The following is a 15017-nucleotide window of genomic DNA, read 5'->3' as shown; positions in this document are numbered from 1 at the left end:
TATGGGCTCCCTATCCAATCCGTTTTTTGCACAACGAAACCAAATCCGAGTTTGGTGATCTTGTGGCTCTGATAGAAGACACAACACGAAAAGTTATCGCGTGGATTCAAAAAGCAAGTGGTGAAAAGATATGCATATTCGCAAAGGAGGGTTATGCTTTGGTTGATCAAGAATTGAAGCAAAAGAAGTTTTGCATTTTTACAAGTTGGTGTAGGTTTCCTATTTATGAGGCGGATTTCGGTTGGGGTAAGCCCTATTGGGTAAATGAAGCTAAAGGTTCACTTGAGATGGTGTCTTTAATGGATGACAAAGATGGTGATGGAATTGAAGCTTGGGTTAGTTTGAACCAGAAGGAAATGTACGCGTTTGAACACGATCAAGACATCTTAGACTTCACCTCCTAAATAACTGCTATAACATACTGTTAGTTTCATGTATGTCATTCCAATAAAGTTTTAAACCATCAAGATCATGACCCTTAATTTATCTTTGTTTATATCATTCATATGCTATTTTGGTATTAGGCACAAACATCTTTTGATTTTTTATTTGTTAGTTGAGTCAAATGTCCATTGATTGATTACATAAGACATGTGCAAGATCCTTTAAAGGAGAAAGAAATGTATGCGTTTGAACTCGATCGAGGAATTGTAGGCTTTAGCTCCTAAATAACTGTCGTAGTTAACATTATAGTAGTTCAAGTTTGAATGGGTCAGTCAAGGAGGATCACGTTTTTAGCATTGAAGTTGAATAAGGCTTTATAGCGAACATGGGGAAGTATCCAACTTAATGGAGGAGTAGCAACTAATTAGAGACTCTCGCCTCATATTTAACAAAATACATTGAGAACTAAGCATATTTTACATTGCGTTGAATAAAAATAACAGTCAATTCAAAATGAAAAAACAAACTTGGAACAAAATATGCATTAACTAATTATTTTTTTAGAATGACAACTATTTTACTATAAAACTATGTAGCATGCAACTAAATAGGATGATTTAGCAACACGAATCGATCCATAAAAAAACTACAATAAAAATGAGAAAAATTTTTATAAATAGGAAATAGTAATGAGGTGTAATGGTTTATATGAGAGAGAAATTTGGGTTTCTAAGTGTTCCGCCATTTCAAATGACGGAACCGACAATGATAATATAACCTGTCAGAAGTTGTCTGGTGACATGGACGTTAATTTGGTGTTCCGCCATTTGAACTAAAAACCACATGTTCCGCCATTTCAAATGACGAAACACAATTTTCATCCCTTCTAGGCTACCCCTATTTATTTTTATCACTTCCGCCATTTGAAATGACGTGAGTGAATAGTGTAAATCCTGACACATCTGACGAGGGGTGTTGACCAACACTATTCACTTCCGCCATTTGAAATGACGGATGTGAACGATATCGACAATTATGACACATGACATAACTTTCCCCACCTTTTTGACCACATATTCACTTCCGCCATTTCAAATGGCGGAAGTGAACAGTGTTATTATAACACCTTTTTGTCTGCATGTTTTTTGACCACACATTTTACTTACCCTCATTATTCACTCTTGTCATTTCAAATGACATAAGTGTGTAGAATATAATAAAAAATATCATAGGTTTAAAAAAAGTATATTTTAAATAGCTAATTTATTTTTTTTCATTTTCTTTACATATATAATATTTTTTTGAAAATGACAAATATGCGTTTTATTGTTAACGGGTTTTATCTCATCGCACTCTCGTGTCTTCGGGCGAGTCTTTACGGTCGAACCAACCTATAATTTGTTTAGTAACCATACCAATAATTGAAATACTTTATAATAAAAATACCATATAATACATAATTCGACCCACTCAGTTCATAAAACCATCAAAGCCAACACCCGAAAATTTACGCCACTTCAAGCTATCGTTCTTGGATCAACTAGCTCCAACTTCATATATTAATCCAATCTTCTTCTACAAGACCGGTGATGAGGTTAACATCTTAGAAACATGTGGTCAGCTTGCCAACTCTTTATCAGAGGTCTTGAATTTATACTACCCACTAGCTGGCAGACTTACAGAAGATGGGCTTGAAGTTGATTGCAATGATCAAGGGGTCAAGTTTTTGGTGGCTCAAGTGACTACAAGCCTGGATGATTTTCTCAAAATAGGTCCCGGGTTTGATATCATGACTCGACTCATAGGTGCAAGGGATCAAGACACAAACTGGTTGGTAACGGCGCAGGTCAACGTGTTTGCTTGTGGTGCACTTGCTATTGGTGTGAGTGCTTCACATCAAGTCACTGATGGATGTAATCTAGTCAGGTTTATTAACCAGTGGGCGAGCTTGAACCGTGAGGGTGGAGACAATGGTGCCTTTGCACCTACTTTTGATAATCTTGATCATATGTTCCTACCGACGAAAAAATCGTTATTTCAAGACTCATCCATTCAGGTTGAGAAAGAAGATATGATTGTGACAAAAAGGTTTCGGTTTAATGTGAGTTTGATATCGAAGCTGAGAGCCAAAACCGGTTTAAAGAATGGTGAACATTCTAGGGTAACATTGGTGGCTTCTTTAATATGGAAGGCTCTTATTGCCATTGATCAATTGAAATGTGGGATTGTTAGGAACTGTTTATTGGCCCCTGCCATGAATTTTAGAGGAAAGGTAGGCTCACCCGTGTCGAAAGCCTCATTTGGTAACGTATGGGCTCCGTATCCGATTTGGTTTTTGCATAACGAAAACAAATGCGAGTTTGGTGATATTTTGGCTTTGATAGAAGACACAACAAGAAGTGTTATCATGTGGCTACGAGAAGCAAGTGGTGAAGAGATATGTAGGCATGCAAAGGAAAGTTATGCTTTGGTTTATGAAGAATTGAAGCAAAACAAGTTTAGCATGTTTACAAGTTGGTGTCGGTTTCCGATGTACAAGGTGGATTTCGGTTGGGGTAAGCCCGACTGGGTAAGTTCAGTTGGAAGTTCAGCCGAGTTGGTGACTTTAATGGATGACAAAGATGGTGATGGAATTGAAGCTTGGGTTAGCTTGAACCCGAAAGACATGTATGTGTTTGAACGCGATCACGACATCTTAGACTTCACCTCCTAAATTTGTGTTTTAATTAATCTACTGTTGTTGCATGTATGATCAAGCTACGTCCCAGTATCCATTTATTTGTGTTAAAGACATCAATGTTAATGTAATGTTAATCCATACATATATAAAAACATATAACTCAAACATGATTTATGTAACCAGTGTATCCATTCCGGTCATAGGGGTTGACAAGTCAAATTAATAAAGGTTGATGCATGTGTAATGGGTTATAATCAACTTACAAATGGTGACAAAGGAGTTGTTGTAAACATGTTTAATAAAATTTATATGAATTGACATATAATACTTATAAATAAGACATTTTTGTAAGTTCTTTAATTTAATATAATTTGGAACAACGTTGACGAGTCGAACCGTTTACTTTTAACAAACCATTATATATATACCCACTCCCCCTTTAAAATCAAAGATACCCTAATCATGTTACATATGGAGACTAAGACAGGAAACGCAACTAATTGGCTTCCTAAACCAAGTGGTGAATAATAAATATATAATCGACAAACACATGATATAGTGAGGTTGGTGGCGAATTAAAACAAAACATGCTCCTTTGCCAGTCCTGGTTAAATTGCAATATCATAATGTAAATCTTTACACGAGACAGGTTTGCTACATCGAATTATTATAGTGGAAATCCTCAAAATGGTCATTTTGACCTCCAAGACTAGCAATAATGGTTTTCAAAAGACATCCAAAATAGCCATCCAGATACCAGCAACCTCACGTTTTTTAAATGGATATTTATTCCGAAAGTATGGCTAGTCTTAGAATTTCTTGGTCAAGATTATTGACATTTTTGAGGTTTTCCTGTTATTATATGTTAAATTGTTTGATAACTTTCAATACATCTGGTTTGACCTAGCTGGATTGAGCTAGTACAAAGTCATAGATGCTAATTTAACTGGATGTTCTTTTTGAAATTTTGTGGTTATTGAATTGTTTTTTATGCAACTCAAGGGAGCAATTTTTATTCAAACGGGATAAGACTGGAATATAAAAGAAATTAGTTATATAAAATAATGAAGGCTAACTCATGACCATAGCATGCATCACAGGTTTCATTACTTAACTCCTATGGTTTTGATCGAATTCACAGGTCAGCAGGCGATTGTTGTCATGTCATGGTTATAACTTAATATTCCCATATGAGTAACCTTTGTCACGACTTGGAATGCCACACATGTGTTAGTACTTCGTTCGACTATAATATTAGCATAAGAACTCACGCGATCTTATCTTTTTGGTTGGTCATGACCAAGTCATAAACACAACATATGTGTTGTTCTTCGGTCAATGACGAGTCTTCAACCTCACAGCCTCTTTTTGGCCTCTTTTTCATCAAACAATGCTTATGAACTAGAAAGGCATACTTCAATAGTGCATTCAGTTATGAGACCAATGTCACCTTAGAAAAATATGTATAATTGAAAGGATATCAAAACATTTAAAATTTTCTTGTCTTAAAGCAAACTCATCACGTATAATACAATATATATTTAAACATTCGAAGCAATCATATATTAGGAATTCGTAAAGCTACGGTAGTTAACAACAAAATTCTTTATATTTTGTAACTAACTTTTGTGCACTTAATATAGTATTATGTAATGTGAGGGTTCACATATTACATAATGTGATTAGTACATTAGGCAATGATCACACATTTTACCAGAAATTCAAGTTAATTTACCGTTGGTTATTAGCTAGAAATAAAGTTTTTGAAACAAGTTGAGCTACCGGTTAAGACATTAGACATATAATGCCCAAACATCAAGACAGGCCATGGTATATACGAAAGTAGTTACAATCTTTTTTATTATGAATTTATGATCGAGTAATTAACTACATTCAACTGTAGAGTTACAACGTATTATACAACTCACGATTCAAAACAACCTAAAAAAAAAGAAAAAAACCAACGTACTGCATGTTTCTTCATTAATCAACCTATCAAAAGACTAACTGTTTGTTCATTAACTCAATTAACAAAAACTTAGTTGTTTAAACAATTATACTTTAAACGAGTTAAAAAAAAGCCCTTCTCAGGGACGGCCTTGGCCATGGAGTTCGTCGACACATTTAACTTCGAAGTGGTAAATATCATATCATTTAACCAATTACATAAAGTTATTTATTCAAGTTAATAACAATATAACAAAACTTAAACTGATGAAGCCAGTGCAAAGAAACCAACGGCTAAGGATCCAACAGTCACTTTGTTCAAAAGAGCACTATTCGGCGCAGGGGCAGGCGCAACAGCGTTAGGAGGCAAAGCAGTTGACATAGATGGCATTGGCGGAGAATCATACATGCTAGGTGGAGAAACTAAGGAGGGAGGTGGCTCCACCAATGGAGATGGGGAGACAGAAGACGGAGACGGGGTTGGATTGCTATCAGAATAAGTTGTGGGTGCCGATGCGGGTGCGGGAGATATGGAGGCCATTGTTGATCCAATAAGTAGTGTAAATGACAACATGGTGATTGTGAAGGAAGACATTGTGTATAGAAGGAATATGAAGCTGTGTGATGAGAAGAATAAGAGACTATGAGTTTATATAGAAATTAAGATTTGGTGTACCAAAGAGTCTTGCCTCATTAAAGTTAAACCATTTACGCTTGTTGCCTTCTCGTTTACACACAAGATATGTCTCTTAATTAAATATTAAATAGTGAGGTTATTACAACATTTATCAAACTAACAGAAAATTGTTACACCAATTTTGTAAACAATGAAATTTACACATATTTAAGAGTATCCACTCTCCACCTAACAAGTAATTTATTGGACCATCTCAAATACGGTTTTCTTTTTATGAAAATTTGTTGCATGCGTGGTTCAGAAAGGGAGAAAGATGTGATGAGAGAATGTGCTATCTGATGAAAACTGTGAGAGAAGCGGAAGATAGAAAGAAGAGAGACACGATAATGCTAGTTAAGGTGGTCGGCGTGTTGTTGGATATGCTAAGGCTTAAAAACACTTGCAAGTGTGTGTTTAATTAGCATTCATATCATATTTCTATTCATCTTTTTAGAAACATGTGTTTTAATAGCGAAATTTTGTTCATACTCATACGTTTAATAAATAAACAAACATAAACAAACTTCACAACCCAACAATTCACCGAACGTTCGACTCGGACGTCTTACCCGATTATTCTCCACCCTTCCCATATTCATACACAGGATAACCCGCCCGCCCGCCCGCCCGCCCGCCTATATAAGTAATTCTTTTAGGCCGCCTCTTTCTCAATCGCTTAATCACAACTCAAAACCCTAACCTCTTTGCTCATCTCATCTCTCTTCATCCTTCTGTAAGTCTCGATTCATTTTTCGGATTATAGTTTCTATTTCTATTCATAATCTAGTTATTAATTGTATTGATCTCGGTTAATCGGTATAGTTTGCTTGTAACCGATTGATTTGATATGTGTTTTGTTTCGATCAAAAGTCTGAATTTGTTATGACTGCAGTGTTGATAAATCGATTAATTAATGGATTTTAAATTTGTAATTGTTATTAGATCTGATTTATATAAGCTTATGTGTTTGATTTATGTTATCTATTGAATCATGTTGTATATGATTATTATTATTATTATTATTAGGAGCTCGGATGATATAAATTTTGATTGATTTTTAGGATAACGTAGGTTTTTATGTATTTATTGTTGGGGATTCATTAGTTGTGATAACGCTTGGACAATCTGAGAGTCGTTAAAACACTTTCAAATCAAAATAGTTCAGTGGTTCTTTCTAACTTTCAATTTGTTTAATACTCAGACTAATCGCGTACTTGTATTCATGTGCTAAGGCGACTAATCGCGTACATAAAGAGATGACTAAGTGACCTATTTTATTTTATTTTATTTTTATTTTTGAACGACCATATGTTGCACCGTAAAAGGATTATTAAGTGACTTGTTTATGTAGTGGTTGGATAGTAGTGGTTAGTTCATAATAACTATCATTGGTAGTTACATGACCGCCATAACTATTATTAGTAGTTATATAACCATTGTAACTATTGGTAGTGGTTATCAGCTTCAAAACTAGCTGCCTCATATCCCGTTGTTACCAGGAATTAGAACAGTCTTGATTAAGTGTGCTTTCCGCATCTCCTAACTTGTAGCAATGTATATTCTAATATCTTATTTGTTATTAAATAGATTCCAGTTCCCCAAAATGACCTGATGGTGATGGCATTAAAATCACCAACATTTATATTGCTCTATTTTCTGTTTTTGCATATATTAACATTGTGGTGATTCATTATGATTTTCAATGCAATTTTTTGTGATAATAATATCTAACATGATTTTCATGAAGGTTTTGAGGTAATCTGCCTACAAGAAACTGCAAGGTGGAGTTTTTGGAAGGTTATAAAAAGGGTATTTTTATGTCCGAGCAGGGTAATCTCTACTTAGGGTGTGTCGGGTTATTGGGAAAGTATTCCTTTCAAGGAGGCAACTCCTATCCTGTAGATAACAGTTGGCTGTATGCATCAAGCTCTCTTAGAGAAATCTGTGGTTGCAGCAGCTTGGCGCAGCTACCTTTATTTACTACAACAACTGATTGCTCGTGTTTTCGTTCCAAAACTCTGTGATTTGACACTTTAATTACTCAAAGAACCAATAACAATGGTTTTGCAGAACATTGGTGCTAGCAACAGTGACGATGCCTTTTACAGGTATAAGATGCCAAAAATGATTACTAAAATTGAGGGGCGCGGAAATGGCATCAAAACGAATATAGTGAACATGGTTGATGTTGCTAAAGCTTTGGCTAGACCGGCTTCTTACACTACAAAATACTTCGGGTGTGAGCTTGGAGCACAATCTAAATTTGATGAGAAAACCGGGGTGTCACTTGTGAACGGGTCTCACGACACAGCAAAACTAGCGGGTCTTCTTGAGAATTTTATTAAAAAGTATGTTCAGTGTTACGGTTGTGGCAACCCGGAAACGGAGATACTGATTACAAAGACTCAGATGGTTCAGTTGAAATGTGCTGCTTGTGGGTTTGTGTCTGATGTGGATATGAGAGACAAGCTGACATCATTTATATTGAAGAATCCGCCCGAGCAGAAGAAGAATTCTAAAGATAAAAAGGCTTTGAGGCGAGCTGAGAAGGAGCGGTTGAAGGAAGGTGAGATGGCGGATAAGGTTCAAAAGAAGCTGACAAAAGACACAGTGAAGAAGCCTGGTAAAGATAAAACATTGTTAAAAAAGAAAGGTAATGCTTCAGATGAGGATCGTGTTTCACCTGCTGCAAGCCAAGATGGCGACAAGCTGAACGGTTCTGATGATGATGATATCCAATGGCAGACTGATACGTCAGCTGAAGCGGCCCGCAGACGCATCCAGGAACAGCTTAGTAGCGTGACGGCTGACATGGTGATGCTGTCAACAGAAGAGCCTGTGAGCTCTGTGGTGGAGGAGAATGTTAATGGCAACATGAAGAAGAATCTTGCTGACGTGGCTAAGGAGTATCTGAAGAAGGGTGTGACACCAAAGGAACTGCTGGCATCTCTGTCAGGGTCTGCGCAGGAAAATGCAAGCGCGATTTACGAGGCGGTGCTGGATGGAGTAGAGAAAGGGTATGCAAAACACGCTCTCAAGAAGAAAAAGTATCTAGCTGCTGTTGTTGAGGGTGAGGGTGATTCACAGTTGCTTCTTTTAAAAGCGGTTGAAGACTTCTGTGCGAAGTCAAACCCGGTTGCAGTGAAGGAAGTGGCCCTCGTGTTGAAAGCGTTGTATGATGAGGACATTCTGGAAGAGGAGTATATTGTGAAGTGGTATGAGGAGGGATCGAGTGGCGGAAACAAAAGCTCTCTCATTTGGAAGAATGCAAAGCCTTTTGTGGAATGGCTTCAAAGCGCGGAGTCGGAGACCGAAGAAGAATAAGATGGAGGTCATGCTACTCACTATGTGTCTTTGTTTATGTTTTGTGTTATTATATGGTACTTCATGTTATGTTTTATGTGTGGCTTGAATGCTTTGGTTTGGTTGTATGTGACTTGTTATTTTAGCAATAAACTGTGTTTGGTGTGTTGAGTTTTTGTCATCTCAATGTTTATCTATTTTCAACACTTAAATCTCCCAAAAATTTATATGATCAATTCAAAAGGTATGTTTTTTCCAAATTCTAGAAATGGACAAGTTAAACATCCATGGCTTGTTGGCAATCATGTGAGGACAAGTAAATGGTCGGCTGGTTCGCCGACTTCTTTGAATTAAAATCAGAATTGACATCTTCATCAAAATTCATATTTGGTGTGAAATTAATATTGCAAAACTTTACTTCAAATTCTAAACTTCATGTGTTGAAATTTGAAAAAATCATTGTTTTTACATACATCAAATATCCAATAATTGTGAAGAGGACTTTCTCTTGTTTTCCTTTGTAAAACGGAAACTATATTACCTATTTCGTAAATATTTCTTACTTGATCTCTTTATCCTTTTGAGATTAAGGATCTCGTTACCACTTTAACTTTGCGTTCTTGAGATTCGAATATCTTGATATCAGTTTAAGCTCTCAAGATCTCAAATTAACTTTCATTTATCCGCCTTTCTCATCATATATAAAAAATGAACTTAACTACCATAGTACCATCTATAGTAATAAGCACATTCAATAGTAATAATTCTCATACACAAGTTACTAATTGTATAATAAACTTATAGATGTAATGTACACTATTCAGGCTTCCACCCGTTTACATTGACTTCCAAATGGGCGTTTGTGAATGAGCTGCTCTAATGTTCCTATGTGGCAACCGTTTGGCGTTTGTGATGAAGAAGAAGAGAGAGACAGATAGCTTGAAGAGAGAGGGGAAGAACCGTTCTTATTCCCAGACGGTTTTTATGAGAGGAAAAGTAAGGAGAGAGAGAGAGAGAGAGAGAGAGAGAGAGAGAGAGAGAGAGAAGATGTGACATGGCACAAAAAGACCGTGACATGCCATCAATATTTCAAAACTTTATTCAAATATGCTATCTATGGCATGTGATCTAGGAGATGATTGGTCTTTCAAAGGTTCAATTTTCACATATTTATGTGATCTAGGAGAACAGAAACCAACATGTAGGGCTGAGCAATATTCGGGTTACACTTTGTAACTTGAATGCCTAATTCAGGGCCAATCAAGCATATTCAATTCGGATCTCGGTCTTAACTTTGTGAGTGAATTCAGATGCAGTTCAGTCCGAATAAATACAAACATTATAGCCTAAAAAGTTCATAATCAGTCCTGGCCCGACGCGAGACTACTCATTTCAGAAATACCGTGCCTAACACACCATATATCAGTCTGGTTTTCAATTTTGATTTTCTGAAAATTCCAGGTTCGGGCTCGGTTTGGTCTGCTCCTGTTTCAAACCGACAAACAACCCTAATAAAATGTGATTATCAAGTGTAATAGACGGAAAATAAAAAAGCTAAATTACGTTGCCTTAATGGCGACTAAATAAGCCACTAAATACATGAGAAATCCATACATAGCAACGCATAAACATGAAAAAATAACGAACGCAAACACAACCACGGTTTATTGTTAAAACACCAAGTCACAATACATCCAAACCAAAGTATTCAAGCCGCACGTAACACATAACATAAAGTATCATAAAATAGCACAAACATAAACAAAGTAGACCTCCATCTTACTCTTCTTCGGTTTCAGACTCCGCACTCTGAAGCCACTCCACAAAAGGCTTTGCATTCTTCCAAATGAGAGCTTTTGTTCTCGCCACTCGATCCCTCCTCATACCACTTCACTATATACTCCTCTTCCAGGATGTCCTCATCGTACAACGCTTTCAAAACAAGCGCCACTTCTTTCACTGCAGTCGGGTTTGACTTCCCACAAAAGTCTTCAACTGCTTTTAAAAGAAGCAACTGTGAATCACCCTCACCCTCAACAACTGCGGCTAGATAACTTTTCTTCTTGAGTGCGTGTTTTGCATACCCTTTCTCCACCCCATCCAGCACTGCCTCGTAAATGGCGCTTGCGTTTTCCTGAGGAGATCCCGACAGTGATGTCAGCATTTCCTTTGGACCCACACCCTTCTTCAAATACTCCTTAGCCACGTCAGCGAGATTCTTCTTCGTGCTCCCATTAATATTCTTCTTCGCAGGCTCTTCTGTTGACAGCATCACCATGTCAGCCGTCACACTACTTAGCTGCTCCTGAATGCGCTGGCGGGCCGCTTCTGCTGATGTGTCAGTCTGCCACTGGACATCATCATCGTCCTCCTCACCAAAAACGTTCTCCTTGTCGCCAGCCTGGCTTGAAGCCGGTGAAACACGATCCTCATCAGAAGCGTTACCTTTCTTTTTCAACAAAGTTTTATCCTTACCGGTCTTCTTCACCGTCTCTTTTGTCAGCTTCTTTTGCACCTTATCCGCCATCTCACCTTCCTTCAACCGCTCCTTCTCAGCTCGCCTCATCGCCTTTTTATCTTTAGAATTCTTCTTCTGTACGGGTGGATTCTTCAAGATAAATGATGTCAGCTTGTCTCTCATATCCACATCAGACACAAACCCACAAGCAGCACATTTCAACTGAACCATCTGAGTCTTTGTAATCAGTATCTCCGTTTCCGGGTTGCCACAACCGTAACACTGAACATACTTTTTAATAAAATTCTCAAGAAGACCCGCTAGTTTTGCTGTGTCGTGAGATCCATTCACAAGTGACACTCCAGTTTTCTCATCAAATTTAGACTGTGCTCCAAGCTCACACCCGAAGTATTTAGTAGTGTAAGAAGCCGGTCGAGCCAAAGCTTTAGCAACATCAACCATGTTTACTATATTCGTTTTGATACCGTTTCCACGCCCCTCGATCACTGTTGCTGGCACCAATGTTCTGCAAAGCCATTGTTTCTGGTTCCTTGAGTAATCAAAGTGTCGGATCACAGAGCGTTGGAACAAAAACACGGGAGATCAGTTGCTGTAGTGAATGAAGATAGCTGCGCCAAGCTGCTACAACCACAAAATTCTTTAATGGAGGTTGATGCATACAGCCAACTGTTTTCAACAAGATAGGAAATTCCTCCTTGTGAGGATATAGGACAATACTTTCCCAATAACCCGATACACCGCAAGTATAGAATACCCCGCTCGGACATAAAAATACCCTTTTTATAACCTTCCAAAAACTCCACCTTGCAGATTCTTGTAAGCAAATTGTCACACAACCTTCATGAAGATTACGCTGAAAAATTAGTATCCCAGAAAACTTGCGTAAATACGATCATTAAAAAAACGAAACTTCTAATAAAGTTCAATCAATGTCATCCCATAAAGGTTAACTTTTAAATATGCAAAAACGGAACTATACAAATTCGTAAGAATATTAGAATTGATATGATCGCAACATTAACTTAACATTGAATTTAATGAAAAAAATAATACAACGCGAACAAATCATATAACCTATTTTGGCATCAAGCCCCATAGTCTTATTAAAATCATGAGTTTGGATCAAATACAAATTAAATTTACGCACTAACTGCGTGAATCAAGTAGTGTAATTAGTGTAGTGTAAGATGTAATTACATAATTACACTACTTGATTCACGCGACAGCCTATCTACCGAAAGTTCATTGACATAATAATCAATAATACAGCAAATAAAGCACATGAACAACGAAAGACAAACAACAGAGTTACATAAAAATGTTTAGAAACTAGAAGATCAATCACCAAGCAATTTGATTATCAACAGATACATACACAAATCAACAACAAAATTAAGATCTAAAAACAATTTAATAAGCAATCAGCGGATCCAAATCCAAGACGGTAACAAAAACAGCGACCAATATTTATGAATAAACAAGCCGATAAACATAATAATAATATCATATCACTGTAAAAATATCATAATCGGAATTGTATAATAAAGTTACCGATGGATCGATCGATAGAGAGAGAATAATAATAATAATAATAATAAGAGGCGCCTAGGGTTTTCAATTTCAATTGTGACCAATAGAATAGAATAGAATAGAATAGAATAGAAATACATTTAATACAAATACATTTTCTAAAGCTAAAACAGTAGATACATTAATGACAATAAATACATGTTAATGCCAGATATATATTTAACTTTATACCACAAAACATAAATTATTTATATATCTAAACTAGTTTTTATTCCCCGTATTACGAGGTTGTTTTATATTATTTGTTTTTAATATTTATCTGTTTTTTGAATTTTATTTTTTTATTATATAAAAGTTAATAATATACTTATGGTTTTATATTAAATTGTTTCACAAATAAAAGATGTTATAACCCGGTTTAAAAGCTATATGAGTTTGATGAAATCCAAGACTCTTTTATTTTTTTTTTACTATAAAATTGGTTTTTTAATTATAAATAATATATATTTTTTTCTAATAAATTAGAACTTAATTTGTAGTATATCCCTACCTTATAGGATTTTTATATCAAATATTTGATGAGATTAGTTTTTAATTTAATGAGATGTTATAACTCGTTTAAGAAATATATGGGTTTGATAAGACCCATACCCGTGAATTCGGGTCAAATGCATGAGAAGCCTCCATTTAAAAAATCAAGCAAATCTGGTGACTCCAAGAAAAGAAGGAGCGACCACATCATGACACGTAAGATTTTTATGTTTTCGTTTTTATATATTATGGATTATAGATTTATACGACAACTAAATAACATAACTATTTTTTTATAACAGTAATAAATGATCTCACGTGTAAATCTATCATTTCAGGGTTATGTCCAAGATCGACTCTTCGACCGACGTGAGACCATACCACATGATGCGCGGAAACCGGATAGAATTCGTAAACCCTCGCCCCATGTCAAGTTCTAACCGGGGATTAAAGCCCTGATTCGTTAATTCACCTAGATATCATTTGAACCAACCAAAGTGGGAATCGAGCATGGGGGCATACCTCTTACTACTACTAGACCAAATTCTTAGGATAATAACATAAATTAATGGTGATAATTTTATTTTTTGTTAACAGCAAAAATATTACATCATTTTTTTCGTTGTGAAATTTGAGTGCGTGTCATTTGTAAGACTCCACCTTAACAACCATATTAACATCGTTATGGTGCAAGTCCTTTGCTTATAATTTTTTAACACCTATATCCAATTATTTGAACTCACTATCATATTCGTGAAGAGCTAACACTACGTCACCGGACATTATGGGTAACTAACAATTATATGAGGCTTGAAAAGAAAAACTCACATTAACTAACATCATTTTATTTACAATCTTCATTGAAAGGGTCACGACTGATTGTGTGTGGCTATGTGTCATCTTATTAAAGTCTTGTTGTTTCTTAAAGCATGATCTTGCGGAATTTGTAATTTTGCAAGTTTAGGGATGTATGAGATTACCCCTTTCAATTGGTTACTCGTAGTATTTTTTGACCTAACGAGAAACCCATATGGTGGCGTAAGGGGGTTGCACGATTTATCTGTGTACGTACATTTGAAAAAAAAAAGAAATACAATGATAAGAAGCCAAGAAACATAGAGCAAAGGTAATCGAAGAGAGAGAGAGAGAGGATCTATGATCCAAGGTAATCGTATAATTGAAGTATTCGCTTAGCCTATGGTACTTACCCTGTGTGAGAACTATGTTATGCGATAAATGTACTAAGTGACAACTATACTAAGCGTTAACTATATTACGCGACTACTTAACCAAGAGACAACTAATCTGAGCGTTAACTATGTTATGCGATTCCTATATAGGGCTGGCAATTTAGACACGATACACGACAAGAACCTACATGACTTTGCCGCTCGGACGTTTACATGTATACATGTTTCGTGTCCGTGTCTTATCGTGTACGGATATACATGATATGTCAGCCCTATTACTATACTCTTTGCAACAAC

General features: G+C 36.2%; 3 protein-coding genes across 3 annotated transcripts; 2 read left to right on the top strand and 1 right to left on the bottom strand.

Annotated features, from left to right (window-relative positions):
- Positions 1-1837: 1837 nt before the first annotated feature.
- Positions 1838-3121, top strand: LOC143592490 (limonoid 21-O-acetyltransferse-like; the record flags this gene model as incomplete). The annotated part of the gene is made up of 1 exon (XM_077072392.1): positions 1838-3121. A coding segment is annotated over one exon (1260 nt), but the record flags the coding sequence as incomplete, so codon positions are not given.
- A 4451-nt stretch (positions 3122-7572) lies between these two features.
- On the top strand, positions 7573-9113 carry LOC143592488 (eukaryotic translation initiation factor 5-like). Its single transcript, XM_077072390.1, has one exon. It carries the CDS (start codon positions 7746-7748, stop codon positions 9009-9011), a length of 1266 nt encoding a protein of 421 aa, XP_076928505.1. The 5' UTR covers positions 7573-7745; the 3' UTR covers positions 9012-9113.
- Positions 9114-10741: 1628 nt separating this feature from the next.
- LOC143592487 (eukaryotic translation initiation factor 5-like) lies at positions 10742-11947 on the bottom strand. Its single transcript, XM_077072389.1, has one exon. It carries the CDS (start codon positions 11908-11910, stop codon positions 10786-10788), a length of 1125 nt encoding a protein of 374 aa, XP_076928504.1. The 5' UTR covers positions 11911-11947; the 3' UTR covers positions 10742-10785.
- Positions 11948-15017: the final 3070 nt, after the last annotated feature.

Source organism: Bidens hawaiensis, unplaced genomic scaffold, assembly GCF_021521415.1.
Source record: "Bidens hawaiensis isolate Kalapana, Puna unplaced genomic scaffold, B.hawaiensis_p1.1 tig00040872_1, whole genome shotgun sequence".
NCBI lineage: Eukaryota > Viridiplantae > Streptophyta > Magnoliopsida > Asterales > Asteraceae > Bidens > Bidens hawaiensis.
This window is presented reverse-complemented; position numbering and strand designations above follow the sequence as displayed.